This window comes from Mobula birostris, chromosome 7 (genome assembly GCF_030028105.1).
Source record: "Mobula birostris isolate sMobBir1 chromosome 7, sMobBir1.hap1, whole genome shotgun sequence".
Taxonomy (NCBI): Eukaryota; Metazoa; Chordata; class Chondrichthyes; order Myliobatiformes; family Myliobatidae; genus Mobula; species Mobula birostris.
The window spans coordinates 138,933,610-138,958,780 of NC_092376.1; the positions used below are offsets into that span (position 1 = coordinate 138,933,610).

General features: G+C 39.5%; 1 protein-coding gene across 2 annotated transcripts in view; it reads right to left on the bottom strand.

The window, feature by feature from the left end:
* The window catches only part of LOC140200830 (protein phosphatase 3 catalytic subunit alpha-like), a 422,916-nt gene extending 401,461 nt beyond the window's left edge, over positions 1-21,455 (bottom strand). For both annotated transcript variants that reach the window (XM_072264453.1, XM_072264455.1), the window contains exon 1: positions 21,329-21,455. In XM_072264453.1, the coding sequence (XP_072120554.1) occupies positions 21,329-21,383 (55 nt within the window). In that variant the 5' untranslated portion in view covers positions 21,384-21,455. The remainder of the gene's footprint in view (positions 1-21,328) is intronic.
* Between the last annotated feature and the right edge of the window lie 3,716 nt (positions 21,456-25,171).

The window sequence follows — 25,171 nt, forward strand, 5'->3', positions numbered from 1 at the left end:
GGTGAACCTCTTCTGCACCCTCCACATTCTTCCTAAAGACTAATAACCAGAACTGCACACAAAATTCCAAGAATGCCATAACCAATTTTTATACAGAAGCAACAGATTTTTTGAATTTTATACTCAGTGCCCTGACTGATAAGGGCAAGCAGGCACCATATCAACTTGTGGTGTCACTTTCAAGGGAACTCCAAGTTCCTTCTGTGTGTCAATGCTTCTAAGGGTCCTGTCTCTTAATGTATATTTTCCTCTTAACTTTTTCTTTCCTAAAGTTCAACATCTCATGCTTACCTAGATTAAACTCCACCTGCAATTTCTCTGCCCATATCCCCAAATGATTTCTATCGGCTTTTTGGAGGCCTATATTATAACCCATCACAGTGATAGCATCTTTCTTATTTCTGAGTGCCCCCCATATTGCCTCAATGGATGAGCCATCCAGTATGTCCTGAGTGTAACAATAGTACTCTGACCGATCAATAACAGGACTCCTCCATCTCTCTATCACCTCTGAAAGATAGATACACTGGAAAGTTCTGTTGTCTGTCCTGGCCCTCTCTCAATCAAATCTCTGTAATGGCTGCAAAATTTATTGTTCCATGCACGGTTAGTAAGACTTTGTTTTGTACCATCTTCAAAGTTTGCTGAACTATAATATCTTTATTCTTTTCAGGTTTAATGGAAGTCCAGTGGTGAAAATGTGAGTACATAAGTCATGACTAAAACAAAACAGCTGGAAGCGCTCTTCTGCAGCACCCATTCCCCTTTTGGATTCACTGGATTGTAAAGGGATTTTTTTAATGTTAAATCAAGGTTCCTGTTGAGAATGAAAGCCACAAATTTATGCCTTAACAAGATGCAAGTACAAAACACAGCCAAAACAGGAAAAAGATCTGAAATGAAATTATTGGTTTCAACTGTAACAACAAACAATTCCTCAAAGATGTTAATTTGGTTCTGGACAGCAATTCATTTCTCGACCAATCTCGACAGCAAAGATCATTTCCTTTGATGAAAATTTAGAGGCAAAGGTAAATGAATTGCTTATGCCCTCATAGGTCAAAGCAAAGATTTGCTTCACAGCTGGCATCCAGTTTAATTTGAGCAAATCCTCCAGCAACTGCAAACACTTTACTGATTCCACTGCAATTGCATCCGGTTTACATAAAAAAAACCTTTAAAATCTCAAACTATTTTAAATATTACACACAAAATTTCAAGGCCTTAGTCAGGATTTTCTCTTATGTGTTGTACGGGATTGTGGTGCTGAAAATAGATATTTAATGTGTAGTGAACTTAAAATAAAAACAATCCCATGGGGGCTCACTTTTATATACTTCCTCTATTAAAACACATTCTGTCCCATTTTCTATTAGTTAGACCAATCATTCCTTTTGTAAGTAACTCTGCTCTAATTTCTATTTTAGTCTTTACAACAGTTCTCAAGCTTTATTCCCCAACACAACTATTGGAAGACCTAGATATCAATGTCAAAGTATCATGTATTCAAATATTTCATCCAAGATATATGTTTGTTTTTCAACATATTAAGTTTGAATTGTAAGAGGATGTCTTTTAGTTACTGATGTAAAAATGTGAATTTATATCGTGTTGCATATAGATTTAATGAGTGATCTGATTAAATCTATCAGTCAGAGCATGAATACATTGCATTAACCTTTGGTCAGTTCACGGGGTTCAATTCTATAACAGTAATACAGCATTTTACAAAAATATATCAGCAGGGTAAGAATTATATTAGTGATATGATTGTATATAGAAGAATAGGCCTTTAGAGACTAAATTAAATATCCCTCCAAAACAGAAATCATAACACGCCATTGCTTCCAATACAAGAAAAAAGCTAACTGCCAATGGAGCTACAAATAAAGGAGAGGTGCACCATGGCTATAAAGCATTCATGAGTTTTTCAGAATTTAATGTGCACTACAATTCTTCACTTAAACATGTAACAAGAAGAACATCATGCTTCAAGAATTACAACGCAACACTGGATGCACTGGTGGAGGAAATAGAGAAAAGAAGATCTGTGATCTATAGGAAGGGAATGAAGAAATGCAAAACTTCTAGTGACCTCCACATAAGGTCAAGATTAAGAACCTGGCTTGAAACCCCATATCCCACCAATCTCACTAAACTGCCCAAGTTACCGTACTTCAACTGCTCATCTTCCAGCCACTTCTATCAATCAGGACTCATGCCTACAATTTACACAATCACAATACACAGTTCGCATTCACACAGGACTCGTTTTTCTATCTTACAGCTTGCAAACAGTTCCAGCTCCACAGTCATGAGAGGGACACAAAGGGAAAAGGAGGAAAGTTCTTGGCAGGATGACTTCCCTGCTTTGGGTAATCAAGCTGCACAACACTCACTAACACAAACTTCATGTGACAGGTACATGACAACTCTGTTGTTATGACGATCAGCCATTCTCAAACATTCAGGTCCATTAACAGGCAGAAGTTTGGGGGTTCAAATTATTCATCAATCTGAGCATGTCCAGTGGCACTACTTGCAATTTGCATTGGGAAGACCTTGACCTTTGGTGGCCTTCACTACTCAGGAGTAAATTTGGGAACTTGCTGTAGGTAAATATGGTTACCATGTACATGGAAGATAGGACTGCTTGTTTTTAGCTTGGCAGGCAGAAACATCCTGCAGAGTCAGGTGTGGCCTGTAAACTGTGTTCAGCACCGCAAACCTAGAAGGAGCCCACATCATGACCACCAACAACAATTCAATACTCAACTCGCTTCAAGACTGAAATTCTAACTATTCTAAGCAAATATGACCTTCCGCTGAGACGCTTCCAACCCTGTTTCTAGTTCTGGATGGTCTCTGCTCAAATCCACAAACATGTCAGCACACCAGGAATAATGTCTTCAAATGCACTCACGTCTGAAGTAACTTACCTGAGGTAAAGGTCTGAAGAGAAAAGATCTTCAGCATCTGACACATAACACACTGTAGCAATGACCTTCGCAAATGAGACCAATTGCAGCAAGCTCCAAGCACTTACAGAATAAATGTAAACATCCTGAAGAAGTTAACCAACAACAAATCTGTATTAAACTTTAAACTTTCTGATTTGAGGTCTGTCCTTTTGGTGAATGTGTATTCAGCTTTATGAGATTAACAGAGGACATAGGCTGAAGCAACGAGCTCCAAAATGGCAGCAATTACATAAAATCAGCTTAGTTGTTGACATGATCTAACATCTACACATGCTTCCCGCAGGCATTAACCACATTTGCGCAAATGCCCTTATTCTCTTCGTTCTTCAAACAGGTGACTGAGAGCTCCATGTTTCGGCAATACTTTGATAATGTTACAACCACAGATTCTGTACAGTTGTATAAAGTGCATTACTTTACCACTTTGGTTTATTTAGTTTTCAGAATGCAGGTTTTGCTTGTAAGGCCAGTATCTATCACCCATGTGAAGGTATTGATTAGCCACACCATTGATCCACTGAAGCCCCACAGATGATGGTACTCCCACAGTGTTCTTGGGTGGGGATTGCAGAACTGACACCTAGTTGAAGGAAGAGTAATAGAATCAGGGCAACCTGTCCCTGCTACCCTTGTGCTTTTTAACTGTAGTTGATAAAACTGCTGGACAACTCCATGCCAATCAGAGAAGCCCATAAAACAATGTGCCACAATACCTTCCAAAAGTATACTTGTGTTTTCAACTAAATATGAAAGTAGAACTGGTCTCCCAATAAAATCAGATACAATAAATTAGAATTCATTATGGTTGATATTATTTCTTCACTAATTTACCTACCTTGCTATAGGTCACTCACACAGATTTGAACTTCAGATGACTTCTGTATTTCAAACCATGCTTAGGCTATAGAAATTCGCCCTTACAGAATTCACAAATCCCTACCCAAAATTTGAGGTACAGAATAAAATTTGCAAATTTTGCTCTTGCAAAATGTATGTGAAAAAATAAGTGGTAAATCAACACAATTTCTTTTCTCAGCTCGTGTTGCATGACACATATGCAGATTACGCAGCGACTCGTTACAGAAAATCACGATACAGCCCACTTTCAAAGAACATATTGGAGAATTGTGACTACTGGTGTCCCATAAGGATCTGTTCTGGGACCTCTACTTTTCGTGATTTTTATTAACGACCTGGATGTGGGGGTAGAGGGGTGGGTTGGCAAGTTTGCAGACGACACAAAGGTTGGTGGTGTTGTAGATAGTGTAGAGAATTGTCAAAGATTGCAGAGAGACATTGATAGGATGCAGAAGTGGGCTGAGAAGTGGCAGATGGAGTTCAACCCGGAGAAGTGTGAGGTGGTACACTTTGGAAAGACAAACTCCAAGGCAGAGTACAAAGTAAATGGCAGGATACTTGGTAGTGTGGAGGAGCAGAGGGATCTGGGGGTACATGTCCACGGATCCCTGAAAGTTGCCTCACAGGTAGATAGGGTAGTTAAGAATGCTTATGGGGTGTTAGCTTTCATAAGCCGAGGGATAGAGTTTAAGAGTCGCGATGTAATGATGCAGCTCTATAAAACTCTGGTTAGGCCACAAATGGAGTACTGTGTCCAGTTCTGGTCACCTCACTATAGGAAGGATGTGGAAGCATTGGAAAGGGTACAGAGGAGATTTACCAGGATGCTGCCTGGTTTAGAGAGTATGCATTATGATCAGAGATTAAAGGAGCTAGGGCTTTACTCTTTGGAGAGAAGGAGGATGAGAGGAGACATGATAGAGGTGTACAAGACAATAAGAAGTGTCGATAGAATGGATAGTCAGCGCCTCTTCCCCAGGGCACCACTGCTCAATACAAGAGGACATAGCTTTAAGGTAAAGGGTGGGAAGTTCAAGGGGGATATTAGAGGAAGGTTTTTTTTACTCAGAGAGTGGTTGGTGCGTGGAATGCATTGCCTGAGTCAGTGGTGGAGGCAGATACACTCGTGAAGTTTAAGAGACTACTAGACAGGTATATGGAGGAATTTAAGGTGGGGGGTAATATGGGAGGCAGGGTTTGAGGGTCGGCACAAGATTGTGGGCCGAAGGGCCTGTAATGTTCTGTACTACGTTCTATGTTCTATATTCTATATTGCCATCTACCCCCACCTCCCCACTACCACCATCATCATAATGCAAGGGTCACCTGTATCGCTCTCAAGCATCTGAAGGAAACCATGATTTCTCATAAATATTGGGTATATATACTAGTGGGATCTTAATCTCTTCTGTTGCACACACTTAATACACAAAAGAGGTCATGTTGTTCTTTTAAAGGGCTCTAAACAAAGTGCCGATGAAACATTCCATACACGTTGTTACAGTGCAGCACAGAGATGTTAATCACATGATGCAATCCTTAAAAGGGGTGTCAGCACTAAAGTAACTACCGTTGTCACAACCATATATGCCACAATATCCAAGTGCACACAGTAAGGCAGCAAATCTTACTGGATGAGACTCTGCAAGATTCTACAACCACAACCAATGGACAAATCAATCTTCAGTCAAAGCTTATTAACACCAAATCAATGAGATGGTATCATGATTGATCCCTTTTTATGAAACTCACTTATTTCAGCAGCAGGAGGTTAAGCAAGGTAGACAATCTTGACAGACTTGCAGCAAAACTTTCTAATGGAGGGCCAGAAACAGCGGGAAAAAAAAGCAATGTTTTTGTTTTGCAATAACTCCAGGTTTATGGGGATCAAACAGAAGAAATCTGTAAAGCTCAAAACAAACATCTGACTGCAGTAGAAGAAAATACCAAATATATCATGAGCATTCCTATAATTCAACTTTTGATCCCTTTTACATAACACTGGAAATGACCATCTACCAATCTATACCTTTGACGTTTTGTGGATGGGCTGAGGAACTCGTGGGAGAAATATGAACAGGAAGGAAGATGTTCTTAAATGTTAGCTTTAATCTAAAGTTTAATAATTCGGGGATTATGTCAGTTTTGACAGTTGGTTTGCCTGTCCAAAGCGAGGTCTGCATAGCCAACAATAAAAGTAATCAAACAATGGTTAATTGGACAAACACACTCATAATTTTGAGTACAGCTCTTCCCAATTGAAGGTGTAATTCGAGATATAGATCATTTCCTGAGTTGTTACTGGTTATATAACAGAATTTGGCTACTAATAGAGGCATCATAAACATATTGTTCATGTCCACACATAGTATTCACAGGCATTTACAATATTTTCCAGCAATCTCCAATGGATACTGAAAAAAAAGAACTTTGATTGCATTATTGTGGAAATATTCACTTGGAGGTTTACCTGATTAACCATTTTAACGGTTAATGAAGCAGTGTACCCAAGAGACATTCCTGGGCTTTATAGTTCTTCCATCAAAGCCGGTGCCGATAATATGGAGAACTCCTAGGTAAAATTATCTATTATATCTCACAGGATACTGAAAAAGTCTTGTAACAATACCACTCCAGCTGCAGACATTATTTCATTCAATGCAAAGTACGAACTGATTGCACTTCAGTTTAGGTGGCTTAATGTGGGGTAATTATTTCATCAACTGTCAGCAAGATACTTAAGGCATTCTTAATATTTTACATAATGTATACAGAATATTTTGGAACAGTTAGTTAAATAATAACATCAATAAATGTATTTGAATTAATTATTGTTTTGTTTTGCTTTTAAGCTAGCGAGTAGGCTGCTTTATACGTTTTTATAAAGAATCTGCAGGTTTACAATCTTAAGCAAGTGCATGTTGTTCATTTAAACCTTCCTGATACATTGTGAGTCCATAACCTGCTATGTACTTCATGATACATGGAGCAGTATTGGGTTCCAGAATCCTACAGAAATAAAATTAAATTCTGAAAAATGGAAACTAATTTAATTTATTTGGATAAATATCTGCCTTTAAGTTTGATAGCATAAAAAATCTTTTCTGTGCTACCACACTGTGAGGGGCCATGCCAAGGTTTCCTGGCACCACTCCTCCTGGCCCATGAGTAAACAGTGCTAAATTAAAATTACATATTGGTCTCATGCCAACTTGCACTGGTGATTCAGCACTGTGCAAATGCCAGGATCACCAGTTAAAATCATGTTGGAGATCATAATCCGATAATGAATTCCTTACATTTAACTGTTTGTGTGGCCCTGCCATGAGGGAGCTGGAATTCCCCCACCCTGCTAAAAATGCACAAAAATTGGTGGTGGGGGGGGGGGGGGGGATTGGAAGCAGAAAACCTCCAGTTAACCATCTACTAAGTGGGCAGATTAAAAGTCAATGCTTTGGCTTTAAAAACTTATGAGACCATACCTAAACAATGATTTTGGTCTGCAATTATTTTGTCTGACAATTTTGCATACTTGAGTCAAAATCACTGCACCTTTGAAAAATGAATGTAATGCAGACATTTTTGACAAGGTTGATGAAGCTCTTCAAAATCATATGAACTCACATCTTTGAAGTGCAATTCTTCACACTGCAATTTCATCACCTGAAAATCAAAACTAAAAGCCATTTACAATGCATCTGTAACAAATGATCTTTTACCCTGTCTCAAGTAACCGATGAGTCACTTACCTTGTACAAATGTAAAATTCATCTACTCTGTAATAAGCATTGTGAGAAAATTGTTGTCAGGCGAGAACAATGGTTAGATGTGCACAGAAGGAGGCAACTGTGAGTGTGAATCACCAAATGCTGCAAGCTGTGCAGAAGTCTAGAAGAACTGATATGACAGTTAGGAAATTGTCCCTAAAAAGGAGGGTGGAAAGGCGAGCCTTGAATCTCACAGTAATGCAACAGCAAAGGAGATGCTGACACAGGAGAATAGATTGTAATAGTAAAGTAACTTTAGAGTCCAAACTGCAGCATCAAGATGGGGACCTGTGACGATGAAAAGGATCAGAAATTAAGTAAGATTTTGAGACTAGATGTGGAAATCAGGGCCCCCATCAGAGCATTGGGAGAAATCGTTTGGCCAGGAATATGGACCAGTCAGGATTGGAGGTTTATAGTGAAGTGGTCAAAGACTTGGCAATATTGGAGCTAGACCCATCAGAGAAAAGGATAGGGAGTAGGAAAAATCGATGTGGTAAGAGCAATATTTCAGAGAGCAAGAGCCAATTAGAGGGCTGCTTGAGGGAATGCCAAAGAACAAAAATATGTACAGGAAGTTTAGATTTATTAATGAGGTCCCAGTCCAGGCCTTAATTGAGAGGACATTTTCACCTAAGTATTGTCCAACATGGTAACTTCCAAGATAACATAGTTTAATTTTCCCTACAATGCACAAGGAATGATGTCCCATGGTTCCACACATCTGTGACATGGGAATCACATCAGACATGCAAGCGCGGTTATCACTGTAAAATGCCCATTGAGATTTCTGAAGTGATGTGAAATGACCTGAAAAAGATTATTATCAAGTTTCCATTCATAGTAAGCACATTTTAATCACACAGCACAGAAATAAATAGTGCTACATAATCTTATTTTATGGGTTACCTTTTTTAAGAAATTCAGTTTAGTGAGCAGTGTTTAAGAAAAGGTATACATTAAAGCATTAAATAAAAAATACCCAATATATTGGGTAGCCTGCAACCTGATGGCATGAACACTGACTTCTCCAACTTCCGCTAATGTCCCACCTCCCCATCATACCCCATCGGTTATTTATTTATATACACACATTCTTTCTCTCTCTCTCTCCTTTTTCTCCCTCTGTCCCTCTAACTATACCCCTTGCCCATCCTCTGGGTTTTCCCCCCTCCCCCTTTTCCTTCTCCCTGGGCCTCCTGTCCCATGATCCTCTCATATCCCCTTTGCCAATCACCTGTCCAGCTCTTGGCTCCATCCCTCCCCCTCCTGTCTTCTCCTATCATTTTGGATCTCCCCCTCCCCCTCCCACTTTCAAATCTCTTACTAGCTCTTCCTTCAGTTAGTCCTGACGAAGGGTCTCGGCCCGAAATGTCGACTGCACCTCTTCCTAGAGATGCTGCCTGGCCTGCTGCGTTCACCAGCAACTTTGATGTGTGTTGCTTGAATTTCCAGCATCTGCAGAATTCCTCGTGTTTACCCAATATATTGGAGTCTTTCAAATTACTCTTGATAATGAAAAAATGAAGTCCTCCTCTCTCATCGCTAATCTTATTTATCGCTTTATTTGGTTTAATTTCTGCATAGTTTATAATGAAGTTTAGGAAAGTGCGGAATTCTAGCTTCTACACTTTATGGCACTGTATACATGATGCATTACTATCTTACCATGCTACAGAGCATCACTTCAAACATTATTTCCATAAATTAATGCTGAGAGCAGACTAGACTTTAACAAAATACACTAATATGAGGATATGAAATGTAATTACTCCAATTGGATAGCAATGTATTGTAGCTCAAATGTAAAAACCCTAGGAATTCTATGAGTCAACTAACAATTACTATTATAAGTCAGTTCAGCACAGTTTGGTCTGTGAAATGCTTCAAACACAACAGAGTTTGGCTGGCATGCAGAAGAAAGGGAAGCAATTTGTGTTTGTATATTTCAAAAACAATGCCTTGCCTTTATTCTCATCTTTCATTGCTACAATCCTCCTTGCTTGATGAAATATATTGACACAAAATCAAAGCAGATTTAATTATAATTTGTTATACTGGATAATATTTACAAGATCATAAATAAAGATTGCTACCAACTATAGCAACAGCTTTACTGGCAATGACATCAGATTTAATTTAGATAAGTGTTGAATTACAAGGTACAATATTTTTAAAGTTGTGCATGAATACTTGAATTTTTATGAACAATACTAGAGATTAAAATTTATAGTGGCTCTGTTCTTACAGGCACATGTTCGCAGTTCTGATCAGCATTTACCAGGTAGATAGAAGCAAATCTGGGACTCTGGCACTTTTGCTTTCAAATCAGGAGCCCCAGACTTAATGCCAGATTCAGGACCCCAAGTTTGTACATTTGGTCCTGCATTGGATTACAACAGTAAACTTCAAATCTGTTGCCATTTACCAAAACTTACACTGGGATACACTGTTGCAGGGTCTGAGATTGTAGGGCTGTGGCTTACACACACACTTCTAAAATACTTTCGTTAAATGTTTTCAATCATTTATGTTTTTGATGCGTTTAGTTCACATTATTTTCTATTTTTGTAGTGAATCAAGAGTTAATTTCGCAAATCATTTATTTTGATTTAAGCAGTTTTTGGATGGCAGAGATGCTTACAAATTAGGAAATGACTCTATCAATGACAGCTTCAACAACCAGCAAAGACAGGGCTGGGAAAACTTAGTGCAACCACTGCAAAGATATTTGTGAGGAAGGATCACAGACAGCGGCCGCTGCCCCACTGCACACAGAGGGGCTGGCTGCTGTATAACAGCTTCTTAAACACGTCGTGTGCATATTCGTTAAAGAAAAAAACATGAGTGACTTTGTTAAAATGTGCATCAATTTGGTGGTGCAGCAAACATGAGGGAAAATAAGTATTAATTTCCTTTCCTGTAATTTTTTGTAAATAAAGTATATTTTTGAAATTTAAAAGTGGAATTCGTAATTCTCCATCTGACAAATTTCTTATTTTGTTTGAGGGCCTGGCTTCCTCACTGCTCTTCCAAACACCCTGCCACCACTCAAGCCAATCTTTCAGGCCCAGTGTTTCAAGACCTAGTAGGGTGAGTTGAGGACAAACTATAGGTGCTGATTCCGAGCTGTCAGTTGGTCCAGTCCAGTAATATTTAGCCCAATATGATCATTCAGATGAAATAAATAAAACTTCTGAATGTCTATAAAGACTTGCAATTGACTGACCTTTAATATTTCTACCTAAATGTATTCCCTTTGAGTATCCAAAAAAAAGATGTGTATTTTAATATCAAAGTTCAAAATACATTTATTATCAAAGTACATATATGCCACCATATACAACCCTGAGATTCGTTTTCTCATGGGCATACTCAGAAAATCCAAGAAACATAACAGAATCAATGAAAGATCACACTCAACAGGAAGGATAAACAACCAGTGTGCAAAAGACAACAAATTGTGCAAATACAAAAACAAAGAAATAATAATAAATAAATAAATAAATAAATAAATAAGCAATTAATATCAGAAACATGAGATGAAAAGTCCTTGAAAGTGAGTCCATAAGTTGAGGGAACAATTCAGTGATGGGGCAGATGAAGTTGAATGAAATTATGCTCACTTATTCAAGAGCCTGATGGTTGAGGGGTAATAACTGTTTGTGAACCTGGTGGTGTGGGTCCTGAAGTTCCTGTACCTTCTTCCTGATAGCAGCAGTGAGAAGAGAGTATGGCCAGGGTGGTGAGGATCCTTGAAGATGGATTCTGCTTTCCTGCGACAGTGCTCCGAATAGATGTGCTCAGTGGTGGGAAGGGCTTTAATGATGAACTTGGCTACATCTACTATTTTTGATAGGATTATGAAAATACATATTTTTGTAGAATATGAAAATACAGTTGATTAATGAGCAAAGATTTACATTTGGAGAGCATTTTATGCAAATGAAATAAGTGTAATATATCACTTGTGGGTAATTTTATTAAAAAGCAATATGTTTGCAAGGAGTTCAAATTCTACTGAATAATTTTAATAAAAACTAAATTGTAAATGAATATTTGCAGACGAAATCTCAATTACTGAACTGCACTTGTGGTGTGTGCTTGCTTTAGTTCTTTGTGGAACTACCTTCCATGTTCTTCATACTTAGCATTTCAGGTCTTCCTATAACCAAGTACCAGAAATTAACTCTCCAGAATGTTTAATAATGGCTTCCTATCACTAATGATATTAAGAACTACTTTCTGTTGCTCCCGAAACGGGAAAAGTGCATCGTGCATCATTATCAAACTTCAACTGTTAATTGCAACGCAGGCAACATGTTAACTTTGTGCTGACTGCTCATTTAAATGATTTTAGCATTCAGTCAGCACTAACAACACTCATCAATGCCTGGATGCATCAGCAGAAGCCAATAACTTGAGTGGCTAGCTACAGTTAAATCTAACCAAGGGTACTTAAAGCAAGCTTGTACATCTGATCCTTTTAGTTTTGCATGCTGTGAACCTGACCAGGGAAATACCTGAAAAAAAATAGTTACCATAGGAAAGATGGATTTCAAAATGTCTAGGTGCTGTACTGAAGCCTTAAGTGGAAGAGATACAAATTAGAAAGTGGATTGTATTTGCAAAGCCAGTCAGACATAAGCTCGGAAAACAAGATTAGTAGATAACTCTGGAATTCAATCTTGTGAGTCAATCAGCAAGAATATGAATGCAAACCCACAGTCTATTCAATTACCGCACAAGTGCTTCAAGCTCAGTAAATGTTACATTCTAGTGTTATATTTTACCATCTGTACTACTGGCTCAGACTCTTCTCAAATCACCCCCTTACACCTCTCATCTACCAACAATTGCAATAAATTTATTCTCTTACTTAGAATTCAGATACTTCACTCCAACTTCAAACTATGTAACATTGTTAAATTCTTAAGTCTAAATTTCACAGTTTTCACAGTTTGTTGTCTTCTAGTTCTTCCAGCATTTTGTGTGTGTTGCTCAGATTTCCAGCATCTGCAGATTTTCTCTTGTTTATTGTCTTCGATGCTATTGCTCTTTCATTGATCCTGTTTACAGTTACAATTCTATATATACCGAGTATACCCACAAGAAAAATAATCTCAGGGTTGTATGTGGTGACATGCATATTCTCTGATAATAAATTTTACTTTGAACTGTGAGCATAGTTGAAGCCTACTGTTAGCTACTCAACTGCATCCTCCTCATTAACTCCACAGGACTCACTGATACATTGCTATCTCTTGTGCATGACTAAGTGATTTACATTTAGCAACAAGAGCTAATTTGAGTGGACACGTCCAATCCACTATTGAGGGAAAATGGAAATGGCCTTCACAGGAACACTCATCAGAGACTGTGGCCTATACAGAATATGTAAAGCACTCAGTAAAAAACTATATAATTGGGCTGGAGCTACAATGTAGAAGACCAGCCTGTGTACATACAGTAAGGAAGCGGTGATGGTTCCTTTTACTTGTACTGGTGGATGGCTCTTCCTGCTGCCCAGTGTATATTCAGTTATGTGAGGTCAAAGACAACATTAGCTAGAGCGCTAAGCTCCAAAACTACAGCAGTGGCATCAGCTCAGCACTACACACTGATTAACATCATGAGGTTAGCATCCAATCTAAAAAGGCAATCACTCAAGCCACGTCAAGCATCAGTCCCTTATATGAATTGCTGCTTTAAGAGCTCCAGGCACAACTGAGCTAAATTCATGCTACGTGTGTGACTTTGTAAATTATGCACAACATAATTCAGTGGATGTTCACAACATGAGTAATAATGCACTCTATAATGTCATGTCCACTTTGATTCACTCCACAAGCATGCACAGCACCAGGGCTGACACTTTGCAGTTTAAGTGTGCAAAGCACACGCATGCATGCACACATATACCCCAACCTGCAAAACTTCTTCACAGGTCTATCATGCATACAATCTTACTGGGAAAAGTTAGCATACTTACATAACATAGCAGAGGGATCTGGAGGTACATGTCCACAGATCCCTGAAAGTTGCCTCACAGGTAGATAGGGTAGTTAAGAAAGCTTATGGGGTGTTAGCTTTCATAAGTTGAGGGACAGAGTTTAAGAGTCACGATGCAATGATGCAGCTCTATAAAACTCTGGTTAGGTCACAATTGGAGTACTGTGTCCAGTTCTGGTCGCCTTACTATAGGAAGGATGTGGAAGCATTGGAAAGGGTACAGAGGAGATTTACCAGGATGCTGCCTGGTTTAGAGAGTATGCATTATGATCAGAGATTAAGGGAGCTAGGGCTTTACACTTTGGAGAGAAGGAGGATGAGAGGAGACATGATAGAGGTGTACAAGATAATAAGAAGAGTCGATAGAGTGGATAGCCAGCGCCTCTTCCCCAGGGCATCACTGCTCAATACAAGAGGACATAGCTTTAAGGTAAGGGGTGGGAAGTTCAAGGGGGATATTAGAGGAAGGTTTTTTACTCAGAGAGTGGTTGGTGCGTGGAGTGCACTGCCTGAGTCACTGGTGGAGGCAGATACACTCGTGAAGTTTAAGAGACTACTAGACAGGTATATGGAGGAATCTAAGGTGGGGGTTTATATGGGAGGCAGGGTTTGAGGGTCGGCAGAACATTGTGGGCTGAAGGGCCTGTAATGTGCTGTACTATTCTATGTTCTATAACTACCTAACAATGATAAATCAACACAAGAAGGAAACTTGAAAATCAAATCCATGTAAAAGAACTCCATGACATTACTACAATATCACAGGAATTTTTTTTTATAATGGTATTAGTTTATCAACAGGACTTCCTCTAATCCCGCCCTAGCCTAGTTTTTATTTTGCATTATGTCTGTCAATCAAAATTAGGATTTATAGTTCAGTTTTTAGATTAACTATTTGTCAAAGAATACCATTTTATTTTTCATTAAATCCCCATAAATATCACGAAGAAAAGGAATTAACACTATGTGGACACAAGAGACTGCAGATGATGCAAAAATAAACTATTGGACGAACTCAATGGGTCGAGCAACATCTGTGGTACTGTATTGATGTTTCAGGTTAACTCCCGCTAGGTTCCTCCAGTAGTTTGATATTTTTTGTAACATTATGTAATTTGCCAGGATTTAGTACAGTGATCATTCTTATTTGAGCAAATATTTAATAATATCAGCCAACAAGCTTGGTGTACTGCCACTGTATTTTTAAACCACTATTCTAAGTCAACATAAAACATAAAATGAAAAAAATAATGCAAACCAACAATTCAGTATAATTCATAAATAAATTTATTACATTATTTAATTTTTAAAACATCACATGAAAATGTAATATCATTATTAGTAAAAGTTAAAAAAAAACCTTATTTTCTATTTTGTAAGTTCTCCACTTAAAGTAATTTTTTCAATTCTTCAAACTTCTCCCTCTCACAATTTTTCATTTCCACTGCTAGATTAACATTATTTTTTAGGTGACTGTCCTGGAATTTATAACCTGGCCTATGTCAATCTTACCTTTGGCTTTCTCTAAGAAGGGAAATATTAGTATCAGCATTTCGTTGTACAATATTAGCTACTGAGCGATAACTAAAAATGCATCATCTTAATGTGCTGGGTCACAGGCCTTTCTTTTGATAACATAAGCAGTCACTGTCTACCTTTATAAATTAAACAAAATGGAGTCAAAAATATATGGAAGCATGGATGGATAAATGGTGGTGAAAATGTAAAGATACGTTTGAGAAAGAAACACTGTGGCAATGTTACCCATGAATGAGATAAAAGATATTCTTAATAACCTACAAAATTATTCGAAGTTTTAAGACCTTACTCAATTTTAATAAACTTCGTTCTGTATTTTAAGTGTATAGATACAAAACAATAAAACAAGAAATATACAATACATGAAATATATGCTGAGAAGGCACTGTCTAGAGGACACACACAAAATGCTGAAGGATCTCAGCAGGTCAGACGGCATCTATGGAAATGAATAAACAGTTGACTTGCTGAGTACATCCAGCACTTTGTGTGTGTTGCTCTGCACTTCCAGCATCTGCAGAATATCCTGGGCTTATTATTGCATCGGGAACAACTGGGTAGCTGTGTGCAGTGCAGTTCTGTGCCTTTCATGTGATTACACACACTGGTCATGCATTATTTCAGAAGTCACAGACAAAGCATGAATTACCAGCACAATGTCCAGCTATGGGTAGAGCTCTCTAAGAGCAGCCACTCTTAAGATGAAATATTATTTAAGGTAGCTTGCGTGACCCACTGTTAAGATGGCGGATAAAGACAAAAAGATGTTCCACTTTCCTGCTGCTTGAATGGACAACACAGCAGCAATACTGAAGATACAGGAAGAAAGGACAAGGTGTTTATTTATGGCTATCAGTGCTCCTGTAGACAGTTTGATAATTGATGAGGGAGTGGAGATCAAAACATTGTTGGAAGAAGTGAAAGTGATTGGTGTGGGAGAGTGATATGAACAGAGGCTGTGGCAAAGTTCTGTGAGATCATGACTTAGATAAAGGAAGAAAGATTAGAGGAAGAGCCAATTAGTAAATAACTTAAAAGGAAGCTATCCAAGTCAAGTTTCCACCATAGGCAGAGGTGCACCCTGAAAGACTCCCTTAAGTCATGAGGCTGTGAAGCAGTCTGCGCAACATGAACTAAGTTGGGTTGTGAGTGAATAGAGCACTTTAGATCAATGAAACCTTATTGCTCCCAGTAATATTCTGTGCAAGCATTAAACTATATGGGTCAACGGACTGTAATCACTGGTTAGTTGGAATGAGTTGCTGAAAACAGCTCACATGTGTCAGCACTATTTAACTCAGAATCTCACTTAATCTTGATGCATCTAGGGAAAATCACTTTCAGTCCTCTAGCACTGGACTGTAGTAATATATAACCAATTTCAAGGCAGAGTATTTCACCTACATGTCCCAAACAATGCTCATTAAGTTCTGGTAAAAAAAATGCATCATGGTTCTTCACACCAGAACCTTGAGCACAAAAACCTAGTCAGCTGTTCAGGCAGAGTCTAGAAAGGTGGCAGGTCGATCAACAGCTGAACAAATGTACTGACATGTTAATGATTCAGGGATGGATCATTTAACAAAACAATTCTTGATGAAGAAACCATCTCTGAAATGTTAATGACTAGTACCTCAACACCACTTACAGTATTTTGTCATTCTCTATTGGATTTCTGCCCTCGTCAGTTATTAGTTTTGTTTTGTTTCATTTAACAATTGTATTTTGTATTTATTTTTCTTCCAGTATTGTTTTTTTTCTTGCTGCTCCTGATTCCTTATGGCATGATTCACTTTCTTCATTGCTGCTATCTAAAAAAACGCCAAGTTCTTAGAGCTGCACCATGGGCTGAGAGGCCTAAACCATGCTCTACTGTTCTGCGTTATATACTCCAATCACAAACAAGAGAAAATCTGCAGATGCTGGAAATCCAAAGCAACACACACAAATTGCTGGAGGAACTCAGCAGGTCAGGTAAATCTATGAAAAAGAGTACAGTCAATGTTTCGGGCCAAGACCCTTCATCAGGACTTTTGAAGGGTCTTGCTGAAGGGTCTCGGCCTGAAACGTCGACTGTACTCTTTTCCATAGATGCTGCCCAGTCTGCTGAGTTCCTCCGGCATTTTGTGTGTGTTGCTGTGTTATATATTGAACATTTCATTTGTTCCTCTTGAGCACCATTTTAGATTTCTTGTCAAAGTTTTAACTACCTACTATAGCAAATAACTTACGTTGTGCATACAAGTATATCATGAGTAAAACTTACAAAGCTGTCACACATTAAACTTTCATATATGAAAATACCCTTGGGTAATTCTGATACTTCACATGATAATGAAATTGGATGATACTTTGGCATATTTGAATCATTCCCTTTGCAGATGGCCAAATATGAATCTTACAAAGGTACACTTTAATTGCAGAAGTCATTAGAACTGGATACATAGCATCAACCGCTACCTTACATGGCTATCATCCTTATAGATACATTTCTATGAACAGGTTTGTGAAATCAGAAGGAGCTAGCAAGCTAAAAAGGAAACCATCTGAGTTTTTTGTTTACAATAATGAAAGCATATATACAATTTAAGCTATATTTTACAATATCAATATATTGTAAAATACCTCACCTCTGCCCCTCTGACCCTCAACACAGGTGCCCCTCAGAGGGGATCCTAAGCCCCCTCCTTTACTCTCTGTATACCCACGACTGTGTCACCACCCACGACTCCAATCTGCTGATTAAATTTGCTGACAATACGACATTGATTGGCCTTATGTCAAATAATAATGAGGCAGCCTTCAGAGAAGAAGTCATCACCCTGACACAGTGGTGTCAAGAAAACAACCTCTCCCTCAATGTCACAAAAACAAAGGAGCTGATTGTGAATAGAGACAGGCTAACCCTTATTGCCATCAATGGATCTAGGGTTGAGAGGGCGAACAGCTTTAAGTTTCTCAACATACACATCACCGAGGATCTCACGTGGTGTGTACATACCGGCTGTGTGGTGAAAAAAGCACAACAGCGCCTCTTTCACCTCAGACGGTTAAAGAAGTTTGGCGTGAGTCCCCAAATCCTAAGGACTTTCAACAGGGGTACAACTGAGAGCATCCTGACTGACTGCATCACTGCCTGGTATGGGAACTGTACTTCCATCAATCACAGGATTCAGCAGAGAGTGGTGCGGACAGCCCAGCACATCTGTAGATATGAACTTCCCACTATTCAGGACACTTACAGAGACAGGTCTGTAAAAAAGGGTCCAAAGGATCATTGGGGACCCGAGTCACCCCAACCACAAACTGTTTCAGCTGCTACCATCCGGGAAACAGTATCGCAGCATAAAAGCCAGGACCAACGGGCTCCAGGACAGCTTTTTCCACCGGGCCATCAGACTGATTAATTCACTCTGATACAATTGTATTTCTATGTTATATTGAATGTCCTGTTGTACATACTATTTATTATAAATTATTATAAATTGCACATTGCACATTTAAACAGAGACATAATGTAAAGATTCTTACTCCTCATCTATGTAAAGGATGTAAGAAATAAAGTCAATTCAATTCAATTTAGCAGCATCAATCACAGGAGTGAACTCAGGCAAATCCATGAACGTCCAGTTGAAGTTCGAATGAAAGGACAATGTCTCTGAAGGGCTCGTTCAATCTACAAATAAATTTACCCTGAATTTAAATGAATGAGTAAGTGCCATTCATTGGAAATCCATCAAGTTTTCCAATTGAGATGATCACATGAACATTAACTGCATATTCCAGCATCACAGAGCGCATACTAACACAACTAGTCTTAGCATTCTTTATCAGGGTTTACTGGTACGGGGGTGTGAACTATTTTGTACTTTATTACTGTTCGGTAGAATTCAAACAAAGTTAGTAGAACACAGCTAATAGACACATCAACATGCTTAAGACCAAGAGCAGGCTGATCATCACATCACAAGCAACATCCTACTCCTCGCTGTGAAAGTGAGAGAAATTATGTTCCTCCGGCCATCAATTTGGCAGCCTTATTTCCAACAGCCTTAATTGTGCTTTAACTTAAATAACTAACTAAAGAACCTCATGGAAAAGTGTAAACTATCCATCAATGAACCCTCATTGTTAGCAATGGCTCTACTGAAAGCAAATTTATCATAAATCAGAGGCTTTGGGTTCAAGTCCCACTTCAGTGAACTCAATATTAAAAGTCAGGTGCTGGGATAGGTAGATCCCAAGCTGCCGTCTTTTGCTCAAATTACAATAAGCACCTTTCAGGAGAGTTGTCCAAGTGTCTTGGCTTCAAATGACATCACAGGAAAGTCACTGAAAAACGTTTCCTTCATTAGAAAAGTAACTACACTTTGAAAGTGCATCCATGGTTTTACAACATTCTTAGCATAACAAGATCATAGAAACATAGAAAACCTACAGCACAATACAGGTCCTTCGACCCACAATGCTGTGCCGAACATGTACTTACTTTAGAAATCACCTAGGGTTACCCATAGCCCTCTATATTTCTAAGCTCCATGCACCAAGCTCATAAAAGTCTTTTTAAACATTTGCTCTCATAAGTTTGTATTTCCATTTTTACTTTACATCCAAGAGCAAATTACTATTGTGGAGCAATTGAATGGGCAATATTTTAGACTGTGGAGGTGGTGAACTGACAGACGTGAGGTGAATGTTCAAAATAGTTTCTTTTATGCAAAATCTTAAAGAAATGTGTAAATTTTGAAAAAAAAATTGGCTCTTGATTACTCAATTCATATTTTATATGCTATTCAATGCTTTTTATTTTCACTATGTCAATGGTGGTTGTTTACACACACACTAAAATTCGATCAATAAACAATAAAAGTAGATAGTTCATACTTCCTAAAAAGAATAAACAAAATATAGCAAATACATAGGAAATCCAATTTTGTGCAAAATATAAGGCTAGTCAGCCAGAAAAAATATCATTACAATACCCATAATGATAAACAGGATACTAAAACCGATTTGCCTAATAATGCAGCCGTGCACGTCCTAAACTGTAACCGCTTAGTTGTTATGCTATTGCATTCAATGGAGGGGTGGGTGAACCAGCGCCAATATTCAGCAAACCCGTCTAACGAGACACGTAAAGATTATCGCATTCTGACGTCGTTTACCCTCCAGTATGAAGGATTTTTTTTCTGGTAATCAGATTTCAATTAACTCCACAGTGCCTCGTGTTTCCATAAACATCCCGACACTGAGCAATGTTTAACCATTGGCGTGGAATGCACAACAGCCACAAAGGTAATCCCAATCCCACCGACTCGTTCCACTCATCGCTGTCAATCGTTATCTCATTCCGATATAACCAAGTACAACATTCGCACCATCAACAAGAGGGTTCTTCCAAAATCTCCCCCCCCCCACCTTCCCATCCACTTATAAACAGGAATCTGCAGTAACGCCTATTGCGTGGATGTTCTGAATGCCAGGGGAGACCTTTAAGTGAGGGAATCACCCACACACTCTGAAATGGACGTTGTCGCGAAGCCACTGCAATAAAACGCATATTCCACTCGGGCGGTGTCTTTAAATGCGGAAACCAAAATAAACGGAAGGCTTTATCATAAATAAAACAAACAGAAAACGAGGTCACTGCTCTTGTTAATTGTAAAATATGTAACCCAAATCTATTTTTGCATGCGTTGACCAAGTGGCTTGCGTGGAGATCAGCAGCAGCCTCTTGGACAGCGCCAGTCTGCTTTAAAAAATCTAAATAATTAGAGTTGGCAATAGGTGGGAAGGTTGACTGGAATAATAGCAAACGAGCGACACCCATGCTCAAAAAATAAGGGATAATTGTAACTAACAGAATTAGAGCCTTCACACACCAAAGCAATACCTGTCATCGCGATGAAATTTAATTAGCAAACAAAAAACATTCAACGGCTAGAACATTATTTTTGCAACGATTCTCTTAAAACAAGACAGTGAGATCGAATGCTATATGCTTATATTTTTTCTATCCAAGGTTCCCAACGATCTGCATGAGCTCCCAATGCTTCCACAGAACGGTGTCACCATCATCACATATGTATTCAATCGTCTGAAATTGTTCTCTAGCTATGCTTTCATGTTTTTTTTAATCGATGGTGCATTTCAATATTGGCTTGTACTCACATTTTACCATCCTTTCCGTGGACGATATATTAATGTCATTGTTGGACATCTTCATGAGCGAATGCAATGGGTTCAGGCTGTCTCCGTTGTCCCGAGTGCAGCGTGCGGTAGGCTGCAGTTGCTACAGCATCACCCGGGCAGCGCTGCTCTGCTCTGCTCAGAGGGAGCGAGCGAGCGCGGGCGGGCACGCGCGGCGCCGTCACAGCAACAGCATCGGAGGGCGTGCACGCGCCGCGAGGAGCGTGGGAATGAAAAGCCCACGCGCGTTCGGGGCCGACGGCGGCATCGCGCACGCCCAGGTGGCTCGGACGTCACGAGGCGCCGTGCCGCGGTCGCGGCCGCGCTCGCAGCAGCGGAGTAGCTGCAGCGGCAGCATAGCGGCCGCTCGGGGAACTCCCACGCAACTGGTGCCAGGGTCAGCCTCATACTGCCCTCTCACGGATGTACAGGGATACCCTCTGTCCTCCCCCCCTCCCCAGCACCACAGACACGCACGCAGTTACACACGCACAAACATACAATGGCTATATTGTTCTTGCATTGTCACACGCGAGCAGGAAAATCCAAATAAAGTCTGAGTAGCTGATGCAAAAGTACAGAGGCGAATGTACGGTGTTGAGAATCTGCATAAAATGCTCAGTAAACAAGACTGGCTGGTCGCGCTTTTGCATCATATCTGTTGAAATAGGAAAGAAAGATGAGGGGGCGGAGCGGGCGGGAGATGTCAGTTTTGGCAGCATATGCATTAATATCTGGGTGGTGGACTTCTCGTTAATTTTCACTGTATTTTTAAATAAATGTTGAATTCTTTATCAAATAGCATTTTAATTTATTTTGCTGAAACGCTTTCGCAAGAGATGTAGCACGCAAGGTGAACTCTGATCTCTGATGTCTTATCAGATGAAAATCTCCTGCTTTTGTTTTGGTTTCAGATTACATTTCGAAATTTATGTAGGAGCTACCTTTGCGTGGGAATAAAATTTCTGTATACTTTAGTTCAAATAAAAAGGAAATTAATTACAATTTTTGTATATCCTCCAAATGACATCCAAATGATTATAAATGGTAATTAATTCGCAACTGATTTCCCGATGTTATTTGTGGAAATGTTCAATCTCTGACATCTGCACTGTTCGTTTTAACTACTCACTTACTTGTTCAGTTTAATTCAGTTTGTTTCAATATCAACATATACATTTGCCTGGACATTGATGTGAAGGGACTGGTACTCATGGTAGCAAGGAGATCAGAGCTAGAACACTGTTAACAAGTGCTGTAAAATATTGAAGGACTTATGGATGTAAATCAGGTCGACTGGATTTAAAGAAATCTGATTTAAAAGAAATAATTTGAGAAAGCAGAAAGTAACTAATAGGAGAAAATAGGCTGCAGGCCTTGGCAGGTAGGATTAAGGAAAAACCTCAAGGCGTTCTATTGTAGGTGGAAAACAGGAGGAGAATGGCTAGAGTGGGACCGATCAGGGATAGAAGAGCAAATGTGTCTGGAGTCAGAGGAGGGAGGGGAGGTCCTCAATGAATACTTTGCTTCAGTGTTCACCAGTGAGAGGGACCTTGACAGTTGTGAAGACAGCATAATACAAAAGCTGATGTGCTTGAACATGTTGATGTGAAGAAAGATAATGTGCTAGAAATTTTGAAAATCATTAGGATAGATGAATTCCCAGGGCCAGATTGGACATACCAAAAGTTACTATGGAAAGCAAGGGAAGACACTGTTGGACCCTTGGCAATGATCTTTGCATCCTCACCGGCCACAGGAGTAGTATCAGATGGTTGAAGGGTGGCAAATGTTATTCCTTTGTTCAAGAAGGGGAGTAGGGATAACCCTGGGAATTATAGACCAGCGAAGGGCAAATTATTAGAGAGGATTCTCAGACACAGGATTTATGATATTTGGAGAAGAACAGACTAATTAAGGATAGTCATCATGGCCTTGTGAGGGGCAGATCATGCCTCACGAAACTGCTTGGTCCTGCGGAAGGGTTTCAACCCGAAACACCGACTGTACTTTTTTTCCATAGACCCTGCCTGGCCTGCAGACTTCCAAGTGTGCTTTGCTTGAATTCTTTGAGGATGTGACAAAACCTCTTGATGAAGGTAGATCAGTGGATGTGGTGTATATGGATTTCAGTACAGCACTTGATAATGCTCCTCATAGTAGGCTCATTCAGAAAGTCAGGAGGCTTGGGATCCAGCGAGACTTGGCTGTGTGGATTCAGAACTGACTTGCTGATATAAGGCAGTGAATGGTATAAGCTGGAGAGTATTCTGCCTTGAGGCTGATGACCAGTGGTGTTCCACAGGGTTCTATTCTGGGACTCCTGCTCTTTGCCATTTTTATAAATGACTTGGATGAGGAAGTGGAAAGGTGGATTAATAAGTTTGCTATTAACTTACCAGATTGTGTAAATTGTGGATAGTGTGGAGGGTTGTTGTAGCTTGAAACAGGACATGGACGGGATGCAGAGCTGGGCTGAGAAATGGCTGACGGAGTTCAACTTTGAAGATCAAATTTGAGGGCAGAATACAGATTAATAGCAAGATTCTTGGAAGTGTGCAGGAACAGAGGGATGTTGGGATACATCCATCATAACACTGTGGGACCATAAAACATAGGAGCAGAATTAGGCCATTTGGCCCAAAGATTCTGCTCTGCCATTCAGTCATGGCTGATCCTTTCTTTCCCCTCCTCAGCCCAACACTCCGGCCTTCTCCCTGTAAACTTTGATGCAGTGACCAATCAAGAACATATCAATGTCTGCTTTAAATACATCCAACAGGCCACCACAGCTGCCTGTTGTAACAAATTCCATAAATTCACCACCTTCTGGCTAAAGAAATTTTTCCACATCTCTGTTTTAAATGGATGCCCCTCTATACTGAGGCTGTGTCCTCTTGTCCTAGACTCTCCACCATGGGAAACATTCATTCCACATCTATTCTGTTTCAGCCTTTCAACATTCGAGGGGTTTCAATGAGATCCCCCCTCATCCTTCTAAATTCCAGAACCATCAAACATTCCTCATGTGAGGCTTCACCAGTGCCTTATAAAGCCTCAGCATCACATCCCTACCCTTAAATTAAAGACTTCTTGAAATGAATGCTAATGTTGCATTTGCCTTCCTCTCCACCAGCTCAGCCTGCAAGTTAACCTTTAGGATGTTCAGCACAAGGATTCCCAAGTCCCTTTGCGTCTCAGGTTTTTTGGATTTTCTCCCCATTTAGAAAACCATTTGCACATGTGTTTCTTTAACTAAAGTGCATTTTCCAACATTGTATTTAATTTCTTGCCCATTCTCCTAATATAAGTCCTTCTCAGCCTTTCTGTTTCCTCAACACTACCTGCCCCTCCACTGATCTTCATATCATCTGCAAACTTGGCAACAAAGCCACCTATTCCATCATCTAACTTTTGATATACAGCATAAAAAGAAATGGTCCCAACACCGATCACTACAGAACACCACTAGTCACTGGCAGCCAACCAGAAAAGGATCCTTTTATTCCCACTCACTGCCTCCTACCAATCAGCCAATGCTCTATCCATGCTAGTAGTTTGCCTGCAGTACCATGGGCTCATAACTTGGTAAGCAGCCTCATTTGTGGCAACTTATCGAAGGCCTTCTGAAAATCCAAATATACAATATTCACTGCATCTCCTTAAACTTTCCTAATTGTAATCTCCTCAAAGAATTCCAGCAGGTTTGTCAGGCAAGACTTTTCCTTAAAGAAACCATGCTGACTTTGTCCTATCTTGTCCTGTGTCACCAAGAACTCCATCACCTCACCCTTAACAATTGACCCCAACATCTTTACAACCACT